The 26,357-nt window shown below is 41.8% G+C and overlaps 1 protein-coding gene across 6 annotated transcripts in view; it reads left to right on the top strand.

Moving 5' to 3' along the window:
• LOC139423206 (neural cell adhesion molecule 1-like) overlaps window positions 1-26,357 on the top strand; it is a 304,932-nt gene that overhangs the window by 274,811 nt on the left and 3,764 nt on the right. For 2 of the 6 annotated variants that reach the window (XM_071174944.1, XM_071174943.1), the window contains 5 exons: window positions 4,296-4,420; window positions 4,816-4,996; window positions 21,622-21,829; window positions 22,054-22,170; window positions 22,719-23,282. In XM_071174944.1, the coding sequence (XP_071031045.1) occupies window positions 4,296-4,420; window positions 4,816-4,996; window positions 21,622-21,829; window positions 22,054-22,170; window positions 22,719-23,282 (1,195 nt within the window). Of the gene's footprint in view, window positions 1-4,295; window positions 4,421-4,815; window positions 4,997-15,339; window positions 17,289-21,621; window positions 21,830-22,053; window positions 22,171-22,718; window positions 23,283-26,357 lie in introns of those variants that run through there. The other 4 variants (XM_071174946.1, XM_071174945.1, XM_071174948.1 and 1 more) reach the window with 2 other exon arrangements.

Here is a 26,357-nt window from a genome sequence, read left to right as displayed (position 1 = left end):
GTATGCAATTGTACAATGTGTGACTGAATGTCAAATGTGTCCCAAATACTTTAACCCCCCCCCCCCCCCCCCCCTCCCAATGCTTCATGTGGTCATACAGTAGTTGTCATATCGGCATACCATATTTCATTGCGCATGTAACATTTTACAATGTGCTTTGTCAATCAGTATTGTTAATACTGCAGAGTTTCCTCTGTTTCCTCTGTCTTGGTTGGAGCCAAAATGTTCAATTTATACAGACCACAAGGCTGTATGAAGACCCTTTATGGTCAAGAGCCAAAGTATAAGCGACAGTCTTATACAAAGCCACTATTTTTTGTGTGTAGAAATAGTATCGAACTGATTTTCACATTAATTCCAGTCCAGAGGAAATACTGTTTCAAAGAAAGATGCATGGGGCAATTTTAGACAAATAGCATTTCATGGAATTGGTATCCAGTCAAATTTGTGCATATATGAGTGAACTTATTTCTTGTCATGACATCTTTTGAATACACTAAAAACCTGCACTTGCAATCCTGAAATGCTTCATGTATCTAATTGCTGTACATGTTTTCTATGTCTATTTGATGTGCAAAGAAGTTCTGTTCTGAATGTATGTATTTATTTTGTCATGTGTTTCTGTTTTGAATCATTTTGTCTTTAACATTCTTATTATTTTGTTCCTTACCCATGTTTACATCATTTTTAAAATGTTTTGTATTTTCCATGTGACCCCCCCCCCCCCTTCCACTTTTCTTTCAACCAATCATGTGCGTGCGTATCATATGACTATGTCATGTGGCTCTTGCATGGTGCTGATGATGTCGTCTTCGCTGGTGAACAGAAGGTAATTTTTTTTGTTCTGTTTGGTCCGATTCATATTATAGCAATAAGAAGCAGTGGAAAATTAGACATGGATTCAAGCTTAGATACGCTACTTTGATAGCCATTAAACACATTTTTTTTTTGGTCAACTTGCATTCTATCTACCTCCAACCATATTAACACAATTACATGCAGATGTGTGTGCTTACTTGGTTACCCACTAACAGAGGTATAATTCACATTTTTTTTCTGAGAGGTGCAGAGTATTGTAATGAAACCGTCAGGGAGCAGGTTTCGAACCCTCTACCTTCTAGTCCGAAGTCCAGCGCGTTATTGACTGTACCCCAAAAGCATGCTCAAGCGGGCAGAGTCGATATCCACGCATACACTACTCCCTCCTTTCAAAGAGCGCTAGCTTGCGACTCTAAGTCTTATAGGCCAAGCACACACACTGTCATGGATACAAGGTCCGATCACTTCTGTCACCAATGTAATGAACTGGTAGGGATCAGGTCTCGAACCAGAGTCGATATCCGCTTTTATAACCCCAAGGTCGTTACAGTATATTTCCCTCATTTCTATAGCTATGTCACATATTAGATATGTTATATAGATAGCTATCAGTAAGCATTACATAATGTATTTGGAAATAAGTAAAGGGTTGACCTCTAACCGGATATTTTTTTTTTATAGTACATTCTTTGGGGGTGCCTAAGGTGCCATTACTACCTCCTTTGGCTATCATGTGCAAACAGAACATGTTTTTTAAAATGTACTTTTTTGTTGCCAAATCACATCATCTCAATAGCAGCGTTGAAACCATCGCCTTTAGCAACTGCATCGCACGCTCATTTGAATTGTGTTTACCTGGAATGACGTATTCATCCTTGGAGTTAACTCCTTTTCAGTCTGTCTCCCAGAATGCTTTTCTGAACTGACTAACATTGTTAATCACTCCACATTACTGCATGCATGTTCACTCCTCTTTCCTTCAACTCCTTTGTTTTCTTTACTGTCTCACCAGTAAAGGTCTGGCCTTTCTGCATGTCTGTCCCGTCTGTGTTTGTCTTCCAGAGTGCCTCTATGTTATTCACATGTATTGATATTGACTGAAAAATGACAGTCCCATTTACAATTCAGGAGTCCTTTAACTCATCTGGTGTGACAAACTTTTCATTGCATTTGGGCACAGCAAACCAATAAGCTCATTGGTTCACACATGCAGGGATGTTTTTAAAGGGCTGAAAAAAGTGAATAATTAGTGTGATTCAGTACAGGAAGGTAGCTCCAAGTTTTATTTACACATCATTTCCTTGCTATCCATGTCAGTTTAGAGTAAAGGATCTGACACATCAAACATTTGTCTGATGTAACATTCAGAAATTGCTAAGTGTACATACACTACTGTGCAGACAAACTTAGAGTAAAATTACTGTACAATATTTACATCAGGTTTAACTAGATAAGACAACTTTTGGGGAGACCAATGGAAAGTTGAGTTATTGTTGCATCAGATGAAAATGGGAACGATCATGGGACTGTCACAAATTGATGTATCGAAATATACCCAAATCACTACATATTGAATAAAAGCGGTGTTTGCATGATAGAGCATGTTTTTGTTAATATCTCTAATTCACATAACCCTAATGGCTCTTCTTTCTTCTTAACATTTGAAAATTCCTCACCTAACTGGGAATGACGCTCACGACTGGATAAACTCCCTATATACCTCCCTGTACATGCCACCGTTTTGACGGGTTTTTCTTATCACTAACTCTGTTTATATCAAATCATGCTTACTCCAATACTTTTGAGTCCAATGCATTTGAGGAGAATTTAATCAGATAATCACCTGAGATCAAGATCAAGTGCCTTCACGCATGTCTGATTGACTAATTGTGTAATCACCACTGAAGTGAATGCTTGAAGTGTCATTAATTAACAAGATTCAACGTCAATTTAAATTTAGAATACAACCGTAAACATTTTTTTAAAAACAGTTCAACTGCAGACATGATCTTTTATACATTTTATGAATGATTGGAAATTAAAGACGGTACTTACCTTTTCAGATCCAAGGTAGAGGATAAATAGGAGCAGACACTGAAAAATATTATCCAATCATAGGATTCAATCAGGCTGAAGTCAGGGAGCTTTAGGCCAAGATCCAATGGATAGTGTGAGCAAAAGTGGAGCAGGTTTCATCTGTCTGTCTCTCACCCTATTATTGCTTATCGTTCTTAACTAATTTTGGCTGAAGTCAAAGGAGGTGATCCAAACAGACTTCCAGGCTGGAGTATAGGTGAAAGTCCAACATTAATATTCCCTGCTGCACTTCCATGGATTACTTTCAGAATGCCTGGCAGGATTGCTGTTGTCTGCTGCTCTTTCACTGCCCTCTGTGGGAATAACCTGCTCTCAGAGTTCATTGGTGGATAAATATCATCAGGGTGATCAAGGGCAACAATGATCCCTCAAGCATGGCAGTGAGCTTCAAAGCTTGTACCCAGTGTGACTGAAGGTCAGGGCGTCAGGCTGCAACATTTTAGAAAAAAACTAAATCGGGACAGTAAATAATCTCCTTTGATCTCAGCCAAAAACAAACAAATCAGTGTGCATTGCAGATGTGCTGTAGCAACAGCCATTTGAAACCTGATACCACCTTTTGGGGCAGTTAGTGATGATGTGTAGTAGAATACTGGAGCTGTATGTAACATGCTGTGTTCTGCTAATTATTTTATAGCAAATTCACACTGCTAACTGTGTGTAACCAATGTTCCCATGATTAATGAGTTCTGGTGATTAGAGTCTCCTCCCTACACCCTCTGTGACTGAGGTGTCATGGCTGTAAATTTGAATACTAACATCATTAGACACAGACACACTCAAAAGGCAAACACACACACACTGTACATACGATGTAACACACCGACACTCCCCTCCCAACGGACCATGATAATGTTATTAAATGTAATAGAGTAACATGTCCAATCAAGACGAGGAGGCTAATTAGCCTGTTCCCTTTTGTCTGGAGGAGAGGACATGTAACGAGCTGCTTCTGAACGAGAATCATCTCCCCACTGGCTCTCTCCCTAACCCCACCGCCCACTGCCCTCACTGTCCCTCCATCATAAAACCGTCCTTGAGTCTATAAGGGACAAGACTGAATTTTATCGTCTTGGAACGTCCTCTGCCTCTGCCACCGTCAAAACAGTCAATTTTTTCTCCAGATGTACTACATTTATAGCAGTACTTACACAAAAAACAGAGGCAAGGGATTGAAATGAAGTGAGAATCCCACAGTGGCTTGGGCTTGTTAAGAATTATAATCCCACTCCTGAAGCGAGAGCAGATTTAGTGATGGGAGTTAACGAGGGACAGCTGCATTCAGCCATGCCACCTAGGTTAAGGGCCCTGGGCAGGAGACTGAGCTGAGCATGTAGGCCATCACCATGGTAACTGACTGACCGCTATGTCCTGTGTAGGGGAGCCTAGTCCCCCTAAACTGGAGGGCAAGCTGCAGACCATGGGCAACGCCCTCAAGGTCAACTGGATCAAGCAGGACGATGGAGGCTCGCCCATCAAACACTACCTGATAAGATACAGGGCTGTGAGTATGACGGAGCATGGAGGTTTAACACTGTGTATACCGATTTGCTTCCTGGTTTTCCCCCAAGAGAAGCTATTCAGCATGTATTGGTTACATATCTCTCCGGTTTTATCGCACGTTCATTATTTCAGATTAGGAAAAAGCGAATAGACTCATGGATATTTGAAAAACATGATTTGTAAAGATTGACAGATCACCATTGTGTTTTATGCCTAGATTGATAAATGGTTAGTGATTCACATAGGAAGATTAATGGATGACCAAATAACAAGTGTGAATGCATGGAAACATTTACAGTGATATAAAGTGATGGGCAGTTTTCTGGAGTGTCATAGCCACGGATGTCTTACAGAGTCAGGTCTTTTGAGTGTCTCTCTTTTTGCGACCCTCCCTAGAAGCACGTTCCGGACTGGAAGCCGGAGATCCGCTTGCCCAACGGCAGTGAGTACGTGGTGCTGAACAGCCTAGACTGGAACACGGAGTATGAGGTATACGTGGTGGCCGAGAACCAGCAGGGCAAGTCGCAGCCCGGCACCCTCTTCTTCAGGACTGCAGCAGAGCCCACCGCCATCCCAGGTACTGCCCACCCCCACCCCCACCACCACCCTGCACTGCAAGGACACATACACTTCCAACAGAGAGAGTGCCACCGTGACCCAATGTATACTGTGTTTACCCCTCCAGTTCTTCACCCAAATGGACTTCTAGTCAAGTTTTGAGACTACCTAAGCCCTGACACTTCATAGATGTAGATGTCACTCCTCTGTCCTGATGTGTTAGGCTAGCCTGTTAGGGCAATTGATTGGTTTGAACATTTCTGCTGGTATTTTCATTCGGTCTTGCAATTGGCACACCCTCATCAAGTTTGTTCATCCCAAAAGAAGGTTGGAAAAAGGTCAAAGTTAGACAGACAGAAAACAGAGTAGCAAAGTCATCTTCTGACTGTCAGGGCTACATTTTAGAAACACTTTGCCCTCTGCAGTCCGCCTCAAAGCCTCAATTCCAGAGTTTGTCGCACCATTGCACAAGGCTTTGGGGTGATAAGAATTGAACAAAGACTGTGGCAGTTTGTCTCGCTGTTTGTGATGGAATAGTTTTGCACACAGTGAGTCTTTGTTGCTGTAGAGTGAGATTGGTCATTTGGTCTCGGCCTATAACCTCTCTGGCTGACATTGCTGCGCAAGTTCAGTGAGCAATAATGTCAGGACAGATGATATCGGTCAGGCCTCAAACATTCTCTTTATGTCCATAGCAGTGCCCCTACCCTGGTGGTCACGGTCAGCTGGTGCTCTGTTGACAGTGTCATGGTCTGAGAGGTTTGAATTTCAACTTGGGCTGCCTCCCCACTGACCAAACCTGAGCTTGGAACCGTTTCCTTACTATTTCTCTCTTTCTCATAAATCCCTCCTTGCACTGAATCGTTCTCTCTTTCTCATAAATCCCTACTTGCACTGAATCGTTCTCTCTTTCTCATAAATCCCTCCTTGCACTGAATCGTTCTCTCTTTCTCATAAATCCCTCCTTGCACTGAATCGTTCTCTCTTTCTCATAAATCCCTCCTTGCACTGAATCGTTCTCTCTTTCTCATAAATCCCTCCTTGCACTGAATCGTTCTCTCTTTCTCTATATGTTATTGTCTCTTACTTTCCCACCAGCACTTCTCTCTTTCTTATGCGTCTATCAGTAGTTCCATGCATCTCTCACTTTCTCTTCACCTTTAGCTCTTTTTCCCTATCTTCCATGCTTCCTCTCTCTTTCCATTTCCCTTCATGTCATGCACATTCTCTCTCTGACTTTTTGATGTTTCAGTGAAAGAGCATCAAAAGTCTGTGTCTCCCTCTCCTCTCTGTTTCTCTATCTTTCTCTTCCAAAGCCAGGTTTAGTCGGTCTCAGTTCAGGCTCACTGCTGTATTTACTGACCTGAATATGTGCCTTGGCTCAGTGGGGATGCAGCCTTCAGTCTTGCATGGTGACGCGTCAACAGGATTAATGTCTTAATGCTTTACTGGAGACCTAACAGGCATCTGCCAGTGCATGGCACAGGGACTGACTTTTTCTCATCCACTTGGTGGGAACCAGCCATATAGCAGTGGGAGGTTTGGATCACTTATTATTCTGTCTGAGCAGGTGACGTGGACACCGTCCAAGTTCCCTTTTTATTTACTTCTTTATATATATATATATATATATATATATATATATATATATATATATATATATATATGTGTCCCTTTGCCGAGCTTAGCTACACATGTAGCAGTGCCAGTAATTTTTATGTGAAGCATGTGGGTATTTGAGGAAAAAACGGAGTGTTATTTTTAGGCTCAACATCTGCACCGACTTAAGGTCCACAGCTGTTCTTAGTAAAGATGGCCAAAAACAGGGTTGTTCCATGAAATGGTTGCCTTTTGGACATGCAAACTGTTTAGAAATGAACTTTTAGAATATCTCTTCTTTCAACATTCAGTTGCATGGAGGAAATGTTTAGCCTACAAAAAAATAACTCATTTTCCCATCTCTGGCATTGAAATCCTATGAACTAAGAGCATTTTATCTACATGTACCACACTGGCCATGTTTACATGCGCACAGTATTCCGGATAGTAGCTCATTATCCCACTTAAGATCTTATTCAGGATAAGCTGTTTCTATGCACCTTTGATATCCCTGTATCCATGAATAAACAGAATATTTCTAATTTTAAAATCATATTGGTTAAGTGGAATAGAAACCGAAATCTGGACACTGATTGTAGGCCTATTTCACATGTAGCCTAATATAATAACTCCTGCAGAATTATGCATTGATTGAAGTAAAATTATACAACAAATGTACATTTTGTTTAGGGAACAGGAGAAGTACGATTCCTTTCTTTCAGCATCTCTTGAAAATGTGAATATGCGTGTAACTTGTTATCTTTGACACTGTAATGCAAGCGGACAGTGTTTCAACCACATAAAATATGCACCCAAGCCAACTGAAATCTTATCAGAAACGTGTTTCATCGTTTTCTCAGCTTTTCATTTCCTTAAAACCGGTCAAACTGATGACATTTTGCACGGGAAAAATCTTTCCACAGTTTTGGAATTATTGTGTTTTCTCCCCGGTCCTTAATTGAAACTGAAGTTAACTAGATTACGAATGCATTCATTCTATTGACGTAAGACATTACTCTTGGGAGCACTACTTTATTTAGTTTCTAGGCCAGGGCAACAAGTTATGACAGAAGAGAAGCTGCATTTATCTAACTATATTTGACAAACAAATGGCATACCAAATGTTGGAAATTATAGTATGGCCTACCAAATGTTGGAAATTATAGTATGGCCTACCAAATGTTGGAAATTATAGTATGGCCTACCAAATGTTGGAAATTATAGTATGGCCTACCAAATGTTGGAAATTATAGTATGGACTACCAAATGTTGGAAATTATAGTATGGCCTACCAAATGTTGGAAATTATAGTATGGCCTACCAAATGTTGGAAATTATAGTATGGCCTACCAAATGTTGGAAATTATAGTATGGCCTACCAAATGTTGGAAATTATAGTATGGCTTACCAAATGTTGGAAATTATAGTATGGCCTACCAAATGTTGGAAATTATAGTATGGCCTACCAAATGTTGGAAAGACCTGTCTAAATTAGGCGTGAAAGTAATCTAAGCCATTAGCCTATATGGTCCAGTAAAGTGTATCAGCAAAATAAATCATGGAATTATTATGGTGGATCGAACTGTACAGGTATAGCCTACTTTTTTAAGTGATTTTGATTTGACATTCAGATGAAAACATCATCACACTATGATATGCAAAACTGAGCACGCACAGACCTCAGAAAACAACCAAACGGAATTCGTTGACATGCCATAGTATTCCGTCTAAGATCAGCATATCCCAGGCATCTTATCCAGGTTTCTCATAACCATGATACAAGCTTTTTCGTTTTATTGTAAACGGGATATGGTGTTTATATGTGTCAACTCAAAAACAAAATACTAGAGTATTCCCAAATAATAATGGGGTATTGGTGTGCATGTAAAAGGTGGTCACTGTCTGTCAACCTTGTTACGGACACCGATGTAACTGCCAACATTTTATCAATGATCAAGTATCCCTTGTACAAATAAACTTGCATATAATATCAAACTCATGAAGTTACCATTGGGCCTCTAACAGGGTTGACAATAATGGGGTTTACATAAAGACCGGCATTACTCCTAATGTGGTGAAGAGCATGGTGTTCATGAAATTAGGAACTATACGTATGTTCCACACATAATGAAAGTTAAATCAAATTCATGTTTTCCTACCATTGACTGAGTGAACAGGGTTGACGGGTTGAGCTCGACCACCTCAGTGAAAGATGAGAGAACAATTATAAATAGACCAGAAAGAGAGTGAAGACTGACTTATTTTTAAACCATGCTGTTCAGAAAACCCAAACGATGTCACCTGCTGTGAATAATTTAACTTGGTGGAATGGTCCATTGTTTTAAAGGGGTCAATTGTTTGCATAACAGGCTTGGCCTTAAAATGACCGACAAGACGTAAATTAATCACTAATATAACATGACATCTTCCTAGAAGTGACATGGGGTTGACGGAGGGACATGTCAAAAGGCACTTCAACAAACCTTTATTCATATGAAGAATCTGATTTATTCAATTCTCCATGTGGTCTATATTAAAGTGCACTTCGTGTAATATAACAGGCTTTTAAAATTCAATATTGGTGAATAATTTCTACTTGAAATATCAAATGGACTCAAGGCGCCCATTTCGTGGAACGACCCAACAGCTGCTGTGTCAAAAATCCAGACTCTCTCAGTGTTATATATTGGTACTGCAACATATTAGATCAATATAGGTGAGTGCAGATGATATGAAATGTACTTTCCTTTTTTGTTTACTTACTGGGCATATATACAGTGAGCTCAAAGTATTGGGACAGTGACAATTTTGTTGTTGTTTTGGCTCTGTACTCCAGCACTTTGGATTTGAAATGATGAAGTGCAGCCTGTCAGCTTTAATCTGAGGGTATTTTCATCCATATTGTGTGAACCGAAATTACAACACTTTTTGTACATAATCTCCCCATTTTAGGGGACCAAAGGTATTGGGACAAATTCACTTATGTGTATTAAATTAGTAAAAAGTGAAGTATTTGGTCCAATATTCATAGCACGCAATGACTACATCAAGCTTGTTGATTGCATTTGCTGTTTTTGGTCATTTTTAAGATTATTTTGTGCCCAATAGAAATTAATGGTAAATACTTTAAAAAAACAATAAGAATAGAATGTTTCTAAACACTTCTATATTAATGTGGATTATACCATGATTATGGGTAATCGTGAATGAATCGTGAATAATGAGTGAGAAAATTACAGTACTTAACTTTTTACTCCTTTAATACACACATAAGTGAATTTGTCCCAAAACTTTTGGGGGACTATGTACAAAAAGTGCAATAATTTCTAAACCTTTCACCCAATATAGATATATTTATAGATAGAGAGATAGATAGATACAAAGTATGTGGATACCCCTTCAAATTAGTGGATTCAGCTATTTCAGCCAAACCCGTTGCAGACAGGTATATAAAATTGAGCACACCGCCATGCAATCGCCAAAGACAAACATTGGCAGTAGAATGGCCTTACTGAAGAGCTCAGTAACTTTCTATGTGGCACCGTCATAGGATGCGCCCTTTCCAACAAGTCAGTTTGTCCAAATTTTGCCCTGCTTGAGCTGTACTGGTCATTTGTAAGTGCTGGTATTGTGAATTGGAAACGTCTAGGAGCAACAACAGCTCAGCCACGAAACGGTAGGCCACACAAGATCACAGAACGGGACTGCCAAGTGCTGAAGTGTAAATATCGTCTTTGCAACACTCACTACTGAGTTCCAAACTTCCTCTGCAAGCAACAACAGCACAAGAACTGTTCGTCAGCAGTTTCATGAAATGGGTTTCCATGGCCAAGCAGCCGCACACAAGCCTAAGATCACCATGTGCAATGCAAACGTCAGCTGGAGTGGTGTAAAGCTCACCACCGTTAGACTGGATCAGTGGAAACGCGTTCTCTGGAGTGATGAATCACGCTTCACCATCTGACAGTCCGACAGACGAATCTGGGTTTGGCAGATGCCAGGAGAACGCTGCCTGCCCCAAAGCATAGTGCCAACTGTAAAGTTTGGTGGATGAGGAATATCGGTCTGGGGCTGTTTTTCATGGTTTGGGCTAGGCCTCTTGCTTTAAGAAAAATCTTAAAGCTACAGCATAAAATGACATTCTAGACAATTCTGTGACTCCAACTTTGAGGCAACACTTTGGGGAAGGCCCCTGTTTCAGTATGACGATGCCCCCGTGCACAAAGCGAGGTCCATACAGAAATGGTTTGTCGAGATCGGTGTGGAAGAACTTGACTGGCCTGCACAGAGCCCTGACCTCAACCCCATCCAACACCTCTGGGATAAATTGGAACGCTGACTGCGAGCCAGGCCTAATCGCCCAACATCAGTGCCCGACCTCACTGATGCTCTTGTGGCTGAAGGGAAGCAAGTGCCCGCAGCAATGTTGCAACATCTAGTGGAAAGCCTTCCCAGAAGAGTGGAGGCTGTTAATAGCTGCAAATGGGGGACCAGCTCCATATTAATGCTTACAGCTGTGTCCACATACTTTTGCTCATGTAGTGTGTATACATAGACGTTTACTTTTGAGGAATATATATATATATATATATGTGTGTGTGTGTGTGTGTGTGTGTGTGTATATATATATGTATATACACACAGTGGGGCAAAAAAAGTATTTATTCAGCCACCAATTGTGCAAGTTCTCCCACGTAAAAAGATGAGAGGCCTGTAATTTACATCATAGGTACACAAAATGAGAAGAAAAAAATCCAGAAAATCACATTGTAGGATTTTTAATGAATTTATTTGCAAATTATGGTGGAAAAAAAGTATTTGATCACTTACAAACAAGCAAGATTTCTGGCTCTCACAGACCTGTAACTTCTTCTTTAAGAGGCTCCTCTGTCCTCCACTCGTTACCTGTATTAATGGCACCTGTTTGAACTTGTTATCAGTATAAAAGACACCTGTCCACAACCTCAAACAGTCACACTCCAAACTCCACTATGGCCAAGACCAAAGAGCTGTCAAAGGACACCAGAAACAAAATTGTAGACCTGCACCAGGCTGGGAAGACTGAATCTGCAATAGGTAAGCAGCATGGTTTGAAGAAATCAACTGTGGGAGCAATTATTAGGAAATGGAAGACATACAAGACCACTGATAATCTCCCTTGATCTGGGGCTCCACGCAAGATCTCACCCCGTGGGGTCAAAATGATCACAAGAGCGGTGAGCAAAAATCCCAGAACCACACGAGGGGACCTAGTGAATGACCTGCAGAGAGCTGGGACCAAAGTAACAAAGCCTACCATCAGTAACACACTACGCCGCCAGGGACTCAAATCCTGCAGCGCCAGACGTGTCCAGGCCCGTCTGAAGTTTGCTAGAGAGCATTTGGATGATCCAGAAGAAGATTGGGAGAATGTCATATGGTCAGATGAAACCAAAATATAACTTTTTGGTAAAAACTCAACTCGTTGTGTTTGGAGGACAAAGAATGCTGAGTTGCATCCAAAGAACACCATACCTACTGTGAAGCATGGGGGTGGAAACATCATGCTTTGGGGCTCTTTTTCTGCAAAGAGACCAGGACGACTGATAGGAAATAATTAATGGGGCCATGTATCGTGAGATTTTGAGTGAAAACCTCCTTCCATCAGCAAGGGCATTGAAGATGAAACGTGGCTGGGTCTTTCAGCATGACAATGATCCCAAACACACCGCCCGGGCAACGAAGGAGTGGCTTCGTAAGAAGCATTTCAAGGTCCTGGAGTGGCCTAGCCAGTCTCCAGATCTCAACCCCATAGAAAATCTTTGGAGGGAGTTGAAAGTCCGTGTTGCCCAGCAACAGCCCCAAAACATCACTGATCTAGAGGAGATCTGCATGGAGGAATGGGCCAAAATACCAGCAACAGTGTGTGAAAACCTTGTGAAGACTTACAGAAAACGTTTGACCTCTGTCATTGCCAACAAAGGGTATATAACAAAGTATTGAGATAAACTTTTGTTATTGACCAAATACTTATTTTCCACCATAATTTGCAAATAAATTCATAAAAAATCCTACAATGTGATTTTCTGGATTTTTTTTCTCATTTTGTCTGTCATAGTTGAAGTGTACCTATGATGAAAATTACAGGCCTCTCTCATCTTTTTAAGTGGGAGAACTTGCACAATTGGTGGCTGACTAAATACTTTCTTGCCCCACTGTATATATATATATATATATATATATATATACAGTGCCTTGCGAAAGTATTCGGCCCCCTTGAACTTTGCGACCTTTTGCCACATTTCAGGCTTCAAACATAAAGATATAAAACTGTATTTTTTTGTGAAGAATCAACAACAAGTGGGACACAATCATGAAGTGGAACGACATTTATTGGATATTTCAAACTTTTTTAACAAATCAAAAACTGAAAAATTGGGCGTGCAAAATTATTCAGCCCCTTTACTTTCAGTGCAGCAAACTCTCTCCAGAATTTCAGTGAGGATCTCTGAATGATCCAATGTTGACCTAAATGACTAATGATGATAAATACAATCCACCTGTGTGTAATCAAGTCTCCGTATAAATGCACCTGCACTGTGATAGTCTCAGAGGTCCGTTAAAAGCGCAGAGAGCATCATGAAGAACAAGGAACACACCAGGCAGGTCCGAGATACTGTTGTGAAGAAATTTAAAGCCGGATTTGGATAGAAAAAGATTTCCCAAGCTTTAAACATCCCAAGGAGCACTGTGCAAGTGATAATATTGAAATGGAAGGAGTATCAGACCACTGCAAATCTACCAAGACCTGGCCGTCCCTCTAAACTTTCAGCTCATACAAGGAGAAGACTGATCAGAGATGCAGCCAAGAGGCCCATGATCACTCTGGATGAACTGCAGAGATCTACAGCTGAGGTGGGAGACTCTGTCCATAGGACAACAATCAGTCGTATATTGCACAAATCTGGCCTTTATGGAAGAGTGGCAAGAAGAAAGCCATTTCTTAAAGATATCCATAAAAAGTGTCGTTTAAAGTTTGCCACAAGCCACCTGGGAGACACACCAAACATGTGGAAGAAGGTGCTCTGGTCAGATGAAACCAAAATGGAACTTTTTGGCAACAATGCAAAACGTTATGTTTGGCGTAAAAGCAACACAGCTGAACACACCATCCCCACTGTCAAACATGGTGGTGGCAGCATCATGGTTTGGGCCTGGTTTTCTTCAGCAGGGACAGGGAAGATGGTTAAAATTGATGGGAAGATGGATGGAGCCAAATACAGGACCATTCTGGAAGAAAACCTGATGGAGTCTGCAAAAGACCTGAGACTGGGACGGAGATTTGTCTTCCAACAAGACAATGATCCAAAACATAAAGCAAAATCTACAATGGAATGGTTCAAAAATAAACATATCCAGGTGTTAGAATGGCCAAGTCAAAGTCCAGACCTGAATAAAATCGAGAATCTGTGGAAAGAACTGAAAACTGCTGTTCACAAATGCTCTCCATCCAACCTCACTGAGCTCGAGCTGTTTTGCAAGGAGGAATGGGAAAAAATTCCAGTCTCTCGATGTGCAAAACTGATAGAGACATACCCCAAGCGACTTACAGCTGTAATCGCAGCAAAAGGTGGCGCTACAAAGTATTAACTTCAGGGGGCTGAATAATTTTGCACGCCCAATTTTTCAGTTTTTGATTTGTTAAAAAAGTTTGAAATATCCAATAAATGTCGTTCCACTTAATGATTGTGTCCCACTTGTTGTTGATTCTTCACAAAAAAATACAGTTTTCTATCTTTATGTTTGAAGCCTGAAATGTGGCAAAAGGTCGCAACGTTCAAGGGGGCCGAATACTTTCGCAAGGCACTGTGTATATATATATATATATATATATATATATACTCACGCACACACTCACGCACACACACACAGACAGACAGACAGACAGTAAACTTCAATCAATGTTCCTCAGTGCAGGTCAAGTAAAAAAATAAGGAAAGGTTGAATAATTAGAAATATTGACCCACGTGATTCATTGGTTTGAGCATGCTCAATACTGTGTGCAAGGACCACTGGAGTTCTAAATTGACCAATCCAAATCTCCCCAGCTAAGGTTGACATTGAGTAAAGCTATAAAAAGCAATTCACTTTTGCAGTTTTAGTAACATGAGATCACCCATTAATCCATTCCAACTGCCATCTGATATCGCCTTGACATTGCACCAGTTTTTGAATGTGTGTTTTGCTTGGGCAACTCTACCTGCCATGGAAAATTTGATTTGATCTCTCTTGGATGTGTGCTCACGTTCAGGGGATAGCCCATCATTTAATTGATACAAACATATGTGTTTTTGTATGCGTCTTTTTCAACATTTCCCATCACCCAGCACCTTTGAACTTTCTCTGACCTTTCACCTTTGCTTGCTGTGATACACGTCATGTGCTGTGCTACTAACATACTTTTTTAGTATTACTTTGATCCTCTAACTTGCTTGGATTTGCTTTTTTATTCCTTTGTTTATTCTCAATGAATCTTTCAAACTTGCGTTTTTGTATTTATGACCTATTTTCTATCTCTTTTTTTTTTCTCTCTCCCTTTCCCTTCTTCTCTCCCACCTCCCCTTCTGTCCTTGTCCTGTCTTCACGTGTAATGTTGGGCACTATGTGGACCATAACATTTGTCATACATACTATTTTGTTGTATTTTTTTGTTGTAAAATTGTATTTTCCAATTTTTTGCTGTGAATATCTCTGTGAACAATCTTTGGTGTGTTTTGGCCTCAGCTACCCTTGGTTCCTCGTGTGTGACGTACACTCTGGCATCCCTCATGCTCTCCACGCTGACTGTGTTCTTGCTCTCATAAACTGTGTCTCGCTCAATGAGAGAGGATAGCTTGGCCTTTCAAATCTCGGCCAGACCCCTTTGTTTTCTATGCCTTTTGACCCTTGTGCAGACACACACACAAGATGAAGAATCAAGATATCAGTTTCATGTTAAATGGTTAAAATGGGGTGCTTGATACTTATATCATTCTGAATGTTAATTTTTTTATCATCCATGTTTATTTTGCATAATGAAAAAAATATGGATTTGAATAAGGCAGCATTGTTTGTGAAAATGTTTTGTCATACCACCGAATGGAATTGAGTCCTATTGGGAAATTGTGAAAAAAAACTGTGCCTACCTTATGTGTATCTGGATACAAGCTTAAATTGTCATTGTTCCCATTGTACATAAAAGGGAAGGCACACGTTTCAGAGGAATTTTGTATTGGTTAAGATTGGTCATGAAGATTAAGACATCTCAAGTTTTTCTTGAGTCTTCTTTTCATAGTCACAAGGCTCATTTTGAAAGGGATGGCTATATGAAGGACGAGCTACTGCCTTGTCTGTTTGACGGTCATTCAAAACATGTTTTGTGTACATAATCTTTTCAAAAGTTCAAAACTAAATATAGGCTGTTCTTTTGGTTGTTTCTTTTTGCTCTTCTTTTACCTGAAAACAGAAAATGCTTAACATTTATGCTACAGCTGTTTAATACAAATCTGTCCGTCATTTTCAGTAATGTGAAATAATGATATTATATGACACATTTTTGTAAGTACATACCAGTGTGTTTCCATGCTGTAATCATTGTAGGTTTTAAGAAGATATGACAAAATAGTTGTACGTTTTTTCGACATAATAACGGCTAGAGCTCTAGACTTACATTCTGAAATGCAAGTGTGTGACACAGTGCTGAATTCTGTTGACTGTTCATCCTCAGAAATGCCAAGGTTGTTTTATCCCATATCTTGTGCTTGTCTGAAGCTTTAACAAAGTGTCTTATATTGTGGCGGCCCATTCTGGGGTTGTAAACTAAGGTTAGGACTGTCCCTAAAGCCTGGCTGCACTTAAAACACCCTGCCTTGGGAAAGAGTGATAGATGTCCTTTGTTCAAAACTCAGATTAGCATTTTGTGATGAGTCTTCTCACAGTTTTGGTCTCCCCCACCATTTTAAATTGACTCGGAAGGTAATAAAGTGATGCACCGGGAGTTTGGCTCCTGGATTCGCATGTGCCAATCACATTGTTTGGTTCTTTTTTCATACAAGCAAGTGCCACTCCTCAGAAGCATCCGGCAAGTTTTCATAGGTGACTGCCGGTTGAGATCGAGTTTGATAGTTGTGGCTTTTATGATATCAAGTAGGAAGAGCTAACTGTCATGAGATAACAAGCACAATATGTGCATAGTTTAGAACCTCTGTGGGTACCCATATGTTCACTTTTTTAATCCATACAGTACCTTATAAGCTTAACCATACTGTACCACTGTGCTTCATACAATCGGAGTCACACCCAGAGGGCAAAACTGGTTGCAATGATGTCAGACCAACGTCCTTGTACATGGTCAGGTTGCATACTAACTGTAAAGGGACCAGTGACCATATTACAACCACAATATTTTGTCTTTTCCAGGCATTTTGATGCCATAAAAGATGTCTTAACTTTGCTCCAATTTGACCAGAAAACCAGTTTACAACCAGAAAACGACAACATTATGACATCCAATGCAAAATGTTGCACACTGGGTAGAACACTGATGCTTCATACGGTAATTACTATTATCTCTTGGAGAATTTTTTCAATTGGCTTTATTGACTGTGTTTCTGTCCTACTTCCTGTATTCTGTTTGTTATCTGCAAGATATGAAAAAGGTGCGTCAAAAATATATTTTATGCTCCTTGTTGACACAGCATGGCTCTGTTTCTCCATTTCCGAGAAAGCTTTGTGAGGCGGCCCCTTCGGTGTTAAAATGTGTGATGTGATTTATCGCACTTCTTAAGATGCAGCGGGAAAACAAGAATTGTCACCCTGCCCTGCAGGTAGATGCTTATGCTCTCTCCCACTCTTAGCAACAGCAGTAAATAAAGAGCTGCCGGTCGGAGCTATTGCCGCCACAGAGGTTGACTCAACTTTATAGACTTTCAGAGAATATGACGAATCAATGTGAGAGGAAATAACAATTGGCCGCTCTGCTGTACGCTGCTTCTCTTTAGAGGTCTTATGCCTTACAGCTAATTGCTGCTCACTGTAGCTTGGAGCCAAGCCAGTGATTTGCCAGGACTTTGTTTAAGAGTTGTTCCCCAGCACTGCAGCAGTCACTGAAAAGTATTTTCCTATCAGCTCCCTGGTGCATGGTATTAATAATTCAGCTGCCCTCCAATGCATTAGCTTTACCCATATGAGGGGTATAATTAAGCAATAAAGCCAGAGGAGGTGTGGTATATGGCCAATATACCACAGCTAAGGGCTGTTCTTAAGCACGCTGCAACGCGGAGTGCCTGTCCACAGCCCTTAGCCGTGATATATTGGTCATATACCACAAACCCCAGAGGTGCCTTATTGCTATTATAAACTGGTTATCAACATAATTAGAGCAAGAGAAATACATGTTTTGTCATACCCATGGTATACGGTCTGATATGCCGCGGCTGTCAGCCAATCAGCATTCAGGGCTCGAAACACCCAGTTTATAATGAGGGTTATATCAACAACTGTAATTTAAAGCCGTTTCATCAGAGGCAGAAACACTTCGCACTAGATTTATAGGAATGTATACCACAGGTATCCATTTTGGCTGAAATCTGGTGACTCACTTAGATGATGACCTTTTTGACCATTTACTATCATTTCCCAGATTAGATTTTGATATGATTTGAAAGTTCCATTTGCAACGTACAGTATTAGTATATATTGCATGGTGCTAAATCTTTGTCAACTATTGCCAATTAATATTTGTTTTACTTATTGTTATATCATCCCTCTCTATGCTTAATGTAGACTGGTGAAATTATAGAATAGCTTTCTATATTTGCCTACAACCAAACCGTATGCAGTCAACAACATTATTTCAAAGAAGTGACAGATATAATACACTCCGGTCTGACAAGACGATTACATTATACAAATAGATCAATCAAGTGTGTGTGTGTGTGTGTGTGTGTGTGTGTGTGTGTGTGTGTGTGTGTGTGTGTGTGTGTGTGTGTGTGTGTGTGTGTGTGTGTGTGTGTGTGTGTGTGTGTGTGTGTGTGTGTGTGTGTGTGTGTGTGTGTGTGTGTGTGTGTGTGTGTGTGTGTGAATTTGTGTTTCTGCCACACAAAGTATCCTCCCTCTCAAGGTACCAGTGTATATAGAGTGGATTTGCATAAAGATGCACATCCTCTTTGTGCAGCCGAGTCTGTCTCCTTACACACATTTGTAAGCCAGTGATACTGGAGCCCAAACGTCGGCTACTGTTTGCCAAAATCACTGTGTGTGTTACAGTAAGATAAGACCCAGGCTTCCTGGTCGTTTGGAGGGAACGCTGGAATACGAGACGGAGCAAAAACCTCAACACATTTCAATGGGAATGAGCACTTTGCTGATTTTTTACATTTTTTATTTTTTAAATGAAAGACTTCCTTCTTGTGCATTTCATTGAACTCAGAAAGGGAACAATGTCAATGAAATTACATGATGGTTCATATGACCCAAATAAATGCCTACCTTGAAGCCTACCCTGTTTGATAAGTGATGGTTTTCCAGTAAATCATAGAATTATTCAAGTACATTTTGTTGCATTGATTCTACTGTGAATACTGTGTGGTGTGTGAGTCTGACATTTGGACATCCTGATATTCTTAATATGACAAGAGCAAAGAGTAAGTCCAAATCGAGGATTGCCTGTGTGTTGCTTTAATTCAGAATATAAACTGTCTCATATTTGACACCTAACAGAGCTAACAAAAACTGGAATTGAATTTTGTTCTGTCATCATAATTCTATCTAACCTGTTTGCCATGTGTAGAGCATTATGTGTCAAATCAACCATACTCCAAATGCTCTTGTTTGATTTGAATTAAGTTTTAGATTATTCTGTTTGATCAAATCTCCGATCTCATTGTGTGTCTGTTTACTGAATGCAAATTAGCTGCAAATGATTTCCAAATTTGATTGTGTGAGATTGATTTGACACAAAGCATAGTAATACTTTTTTTGTGAAACATTCATCTGTTTAACAGTTTTGCGGTTGGGTTACAAGCTCGTATTAATTCTGTTCATGATCATGTGTGGTGTGTGTGTGTCGAAGGCAGAGTATTAACAGTGTGGATACATGGTCATCCATTGTAGTGGAGAGATACATACAGTGCCTTCAGAAAGTATTTATGTCCCTTGACTTATTCCACATTTTGGTGTGTTACAGCCTGAATTCAAAATGGATTAAATGTATATTATTTCTCACTCATCTACACACAATATCCCATAATGACAAAATGAAAACATGTTTTTTTTAAATGTTTGCAATGTTTATTGAAAATGAAATACATAAATATTTAATTTACATAAGTATTCACACCCCTGGGTCAATACTTTCTAGAAGCACCTTTGTCAGCAATTACAGCTGTGATTCATTCTGGGTAGGTCTCTAAGAGCTTATTTGTGTTCTGTTCTTTTCAATCTGTCAATTAGGTTAGTATTGTGGAGGAACCACAAAGTTGTTGATCAACCTTAGTTTTCTCCCATCACAGCAACATCACAGCAACTCTGTAACTGTTTTAAAGTCACCATTGGCCTCATGGTGAAATCCTTAAGCAGTTTCCTTCCTCTCCGGTAACTGAGTTAGGGCGGACGCCTGTGTCTTTGTAGTGACTGGGTGTATTGATACACCAGCCAAAGTGTAATTAATAACTTCACCATGCTCAAATGGATATTTGTTTGCTTTTTTGCTTTTTTATTTTTACCTATCTTATTATTATTATTATTATTATTATTATGTGATTTGTAAGCACATTTTTACTCCTGAACTTAATTAGGCTTGCCATAACAAAGGAGTTGAATACTTATTGTCTCTAGACATTTCAGCTTTTCCTTTTTATTAATTTGTAAACATTTCTAAAAACATAATTCCACTTTGACAAAAAATCTCAATTATTAAATTGAGTTAAATGGATTCAGGCTGTAAAACAACAAAATGTGGAAAAAGTCAAGGGATGTGACTATTGTAAATTCTTATTAATATTGTAGTATTTTACATAGTCCTGGATATTCATTTTCTGGTAAGTACTGTTGCTTCAGGAAAACACAATCCATCGCCTTTGTTTTGTGCCCTTCTTATAGGCTTTATTTCCGCATTGTTTATTTGTTTGTGTGCAGGATTCATCTATGTAAAAGAGATTTAAACATATTTGCATAATGTTTGATTGATTTTACTGTCTTTCCACTGCCTTTTGCTTTGTCTTACAACTGTCAACAATAATGAGAGTGGGTAAGCGACAGACCCATATGGGGTCATAAAGGCATATAGACCCATATAGGAAGTGATGATAAAACAAGCATCTTTATTTAATGAACCAGGTGCTCCAATGGTTGACTGTTTTATGATTTTTCGATTGATACCCCATTAGACTTCCTTTATGTTCTGATGTTTAGATTTGATTAGTGTAGGATGTCGTGATGGGCATGTCTGGTGTGTGACCCTAATATGGGTAATATATTTATCTGCTCACCTCTTAATATAGTACCTTAGATGGCTGATACATGTTGTGTGTCTAACATTAACTTGGATAGTAACTGACCGTTGTTTATTGGTTGAATGCAACTAATGCAATGCGTTGTGATTTCTCTCGGCCCAAGTGTGTATTTTTTTGATAATCTGATTATCAACCTATTTTTAGAGTCTTATTAACAGATCAAAATTAGTTGTTTCTTTCTGTGTAGCATCAGTCTGATGTATTTTTAGTAGAATATGTAATGACTTGGCCCAGAGCCTGTTCAGGGAACAACAACACACTTGACACCTGGAGAGAAGCAGTCTGACAGTATGAAGTTATGGATGAAAGGGTGGAGATTAATACGGACCCTAATGCAACGTTTCTGTCTCTATCTCGTCCTCTCTCTCCAACGTTCTCTTTAACTCCCTCTCTCCCCGTTTCTCTTCCTCCCTCCAACTTTCTCTCCAACCCTCTCTAACTTTCTCTCCACGCTTTTGGTCTCTATTACTCTCTCTCTCTTCCTCCCTTCGTCCTTCCCTCTCCTTCCTTCCAGACACTATGCATAGCGGCTCAGGCCTAGGCACAGGGGCCATCGTGGGGATCCTCATTGTGGTCTTTGTGCTGCTGCTGGTGGGCGTCGACGTCACCTGCTACTTCCTCAACAAGTGCGGCCTCGTCATGTGCATTGCCGTCAACTTCTGCGGCAAGTCCGGACCCGGAGCCAAGAGCAAGGACCTCGAGGAGGGCAAGGCGGCGTTCACGTGAGTCTCTCTTCTTATCTGCTCCCTGGCTCCCTTGCTCTTCTCTCTGAAATGCTGTATGCAATTTGAGTGTCCTGTTCATCCAGCATCCCACAGTAGCTGCTCTCAGACAACGGACCACAGTTTGACAGGGCAGAAGTGCAGGATTTTTAAAACAAAAATGACTCACTACAATGTGCTTGCACTGCACCAACATTTATTTAAAATACTTTTTCCCATTACAGGAAGGATGAGTCCAAGGGGCCCATTGTGGAGGTGAGGACGGAGGAGGAGCGCACTCCTAACCATGAAGGAGGGGGGCCTACAGAGCCTAACGAGACCACCCCTCTGACTGAGCCTGAGTGAGTACTCAGCACTGGCTGTGGGTAGACCCCCTGCTCTGGGGTTGCCCTACACTGGCAAACCCATACTAATCATGTAATATGTCTATGCATAAAACATACTTCTTATTCCATAATGGCAGCAGTTGAGTGTTTTGATCATGTGTTTGCTGACATATTGGCTAAACTAATTGTTCAAATAATGGGAGAATGGAACATCAAAACCTGATACTGAAGATGTGCTCGGATGTTTGTTGTTTACACTGATGGTAGCAAAAATAGTTGTTGTACTAACAGCCTCGAACATTTAATAACTTGGACCCTAAACCCTTAAGCACCTGTTTTGATTACATTTTCTTTAGTTTGCTTAAGATGGTGTCTATGTCAAAACCTCACTCCACTTTAACATTTTGAATCTCTAGTTCTTTGCTTTATCACTGCATGTAGCACTCACTCTGGATGTCTGTCTGTGCCTTGGCCTCACCCCCCTACCCCTCCCTGCTCTCTTTTTCCTCTCACATTCTTGCGGCTCGATGGCTCTTCTCTTTCCTGCTTTCCTCTCTTCACAGGCCCGCTGCTGACACTACCGCCACGGTGGTGGACTTGCTCCCTTCTGTCGCCACTAACTCTGAACCTGTCACTGAGAGCTTTAGCACAACCCAGAACAGCCCAGCTAGCGAGAGCACCACTCTCACTTCCAGCGCAGCTGGCCCAACCCCTGTCCCGGCTGAGTCCAAAACTGCCCCCAAAACGTCCCCTAAAAGCAAACCTGCCCCCGTCCCCCAGTCCAGCACGGCCAAACCTAGCACCCCCGCTTCCCAGCGTGCCACCCAATCCGACGTAGCTCCCCTCGTTGACCTAAGCGAGGCTCCTAAAGCCACACCCTCGTCTGACCCCAAGCCCCCGACCCCCACAGCCCCATCCTCGAAGCCAGTCAAGGTCCCTTCCAACCCCCCCTCTGCCACAGCCGATGCCGCACCACAGAGCCAGCCCGAGTCTGTCCAAAGCCCCTCCGCCACCAGCAGTCAGAATAAGGACTTACAGATAGACGGCCTGGCCAAGGATGTGTTTGATGCCCCAGGCAAAGGCTCCAAGGCCCCGGCAGACTCCACTGCTGCACCCGCCCAGGACGAGTATGACCCCCCCCTCCTCCTCCTCCTAGTCTGTTTTACTGTGTCTGTCCTCGCTCACCCTCTATCACCACCTCCTACTGTGTCCTGTTCTCATAGTGATGGTCTCTCTCTCTCTCTCTCTCTCTCTCTCTCTCTCTCTCTCTCTCTCTCTCTCTCTCTCTCTCACATCAGAAGTTTTACCAAATCTGATAGATACGACGGAATTATGGTCCTGATATTACTGCCACAATCATTTCTGCGGTTGTTATCTCCTGAAAACAATCTTTCTTCGCAACAATACAAAGCCATTTCGATCAGCGCCGTATGAAAGGGCTTTGTTCTCGGCGGAAGCTCGTACATTTCAGTCTTATCTCAGGCAAACCCTAAGAATGATCAGGCGAGCTCTGTAGAGCGGTATTCCAGGAGCTCTCTTGCACCCTCTCTCTTGTCCCATGCTTTTCACCCATAACACCCCAAACATAAAACAGAGATCAGTGATGAATGTCAGGACTTAATGTATCCGTTCGTGGCAACGGGGCTCTCATCATCGGCATGATGAAACATGACTCTTGAACGGGCAGATATATCTTCATAAGTCTAGCGGGTCTGACGCATCTCCTCCTCCCCGGGCTCCACAGTGATTTGTCTGCCACACGACAACCAACCAGTCTTGCCAGGCATCTTACAGGCTTACAAGATTCCTGAGCTTGTCCACTGAGGACACCTTCTTCCTCTCCTGCGGAGGTAGAATATTCTCCTCCGCAGGCTGTGCTACAGAATACTGATCCCTCTGTACATTCAAAGGACTAGTGTTAGACTATGCCAGCCTTGTTATGTGGACAGTCCTTAGATGGTACTTTTATTTGACTTGGCTGTCCGACTTGTTTGACAGACAGCCCTGAAGGCTGGTTTCGAAGGCCACACCTAAGAGGTTGACCTTGGACACCCTCGGATCATCAATGTTTGAAAGCCCATTGGGCTCTTGCTTTCCCCATTTCCCATGCTTTTCCCTCTTGCTTTTCCCATGGTTCCCCTCAGCCAAAACATAGGCACTTAGTTTATCTGCATTCTGGCTGTGGCGGGCATGCATAAACACCAGCCTCTTTAGTACCTGGGACCTGCCGAACTTGGCTGCAAACATAGATGTCCACAGGGCATGAACAGGAATGGGGACTATTCAAATATTTACAAGACACTTTTGTTTCTTCCTCCCCCTTCTCTTTTCGTTGCTCAACAGTTTGTTCGCCCCCCCTTCCTCACCTCCCTTTGCTGCCTTTGAGTATTGGGCTCACGCTTCTATGTCTGCCGCTGTCAGCTCTGAGCCCAGGGCCCCATGTGCGAACTGCTTTAATCAGTGCAGAAAGCAAACAGAGCCGCTACACTCTCCCATCTCAGAATGGAGGACTGTTTATATATTAAGGCAGAATGAAACTGCGGGACTGCAGGATGATTTGGCCCCCCACAGCATTGTACACATACACAGACACACAGCTCTCCCCTCCAGCTGACATACACACAGACACACAGCTCTCCCCTCCAGCTGACATGTGCGCACACACACACAGCTCTCCCCTCCAGCTGACATGTAGCTACAGTAAAGTGCAGCTGGCAGATGTAACTGCTCCTCCACATCTGGGTGCTAACAAACAGACAACTACTCGGTTCCTCTGTTTTCATCCATTATATCGTTATATTGGACAGCTATCGAGTTCCACTGAGATTTATCTTCCTTGCCTCCCAATATTATCCACACCAAGGTTCCCATAGCAACAGGGGCAGAGTTCACCCTTCAGCCAGTCCAGACCAGGCTAGCCTAGTTTCCCCTGCCCTGGCTAAGGCCAGGCTGCTTAACAGACCCTGTCATCAATGATCATGGTTGTCAATGGCAGTTTGTCCTCCAGGCGATAACAACACTACACTTGTATAGCTATCCAAGGCCGTTACCCTAATTAGCTACGTTTATGTCACCTTAGCAGGATTCGTGGAGAAAAGCCTTTCAGGCTCCCAGTTTATCTTCATTGTCTAGCACAGAGATGGGCAACTCCAGTCCACAGGGGCCTGATTGGTGTCACACTTTTTCTCCATCCCTAGCAAACACAGCTGATTAATCAAATTGCATTCTAAACTGAAAGTCATGATTAGGTGATTATTGGAGTCAGGTGTGTTAGCTGTGGTTCAGACCCTCAAGGACTGGAATTGCCCACCCCTGGTCTAACGGCTAATTTGCCTGACTTGCTATTTGTTTTGGTGGTTGTTTTGCTACACAAACGTTATTTGTCCCCGTTGATACCATTCCTGTGCTACTCTCTACTGCCAAGGTCAGTCAGTGCTGAGATCAATGACCCTATAACTTCCTCCGGCAGCCAACCTGGCCATTTTATGAGGACGCTACTCTGACACGTTCAACCGCAGGGCGATACAGCACCAGACGTCTGACAGGGAACGCTACCCCTGCGGTGACAAAATATCCACTGTAATAGTCCTTTCCTTGCCAGGTTGAAGGTGGCCTGAGGTTTCCCACTCTTTCACAGTGGCCGGCAGAGTGCTTTGGCCCTGACACTGCCAAAGAGGAATGCACATTTTCACTGATGCTACTAATCCCCGCTGAGCCGCAAGGCGGTGGGTGGTGGTCTTGAAACATGCATAGCCAGCCGGGCAGTCACCCACTGTGGCCAGCAGCAGCAGTCCTCCCAGAGAGGTTTATTATGGACAAGGTAATGGAAGTCCTGCTGCTGTAGTGATCAAGCCCAAATCTCTGGGATCAGTTACCTTTTGTGGAGTCTGGCTGACAGTAGGAGCCAGATCCCGGTGGACTCCAACAAAGCCCAGTCCACCGGCGGATGGTGTAGATAGTAACCTAAGACCCTTTTCGCTTTGAGGCCGCCATAATGACCCACAATGCATCTGTCACTAATGGAGACTCACGTCTTTATCAGCAATCATCAGTTACCCCAGTTCCTTGTTGACTCTGTCACTGCCCTTTTATACAGGGGCTGTTCATCAATGAGTTACCCTGGTAGTAGAATAGATGGTTTCCCAGGTACGATACGATGCCATGGTAGGTGAAATTCTCCCACATGGTTCTTTGCCATACAG

The sequence above is a fragment of the Oncorhynchus clarkii genome, chromosome 12 (genome assembly GCF_045791955.1).
Source record: "Oncorhynchus clarkii lewisi isolate Uvic-CL-2024 chromosome 12, UVic_Ocla_1.0, whole genome shotgun sequence".
NCBI classification, from domain to species: Eukaryota; Metazoa; Chordata; class Actinopteri; order Salmoniformes; family Salmonidae; genus Oncorhynchus; species Oncorhynchus clarkii.
This window is presented reverse-complemented; position numbering and strand designations above follow the sequence as displayed.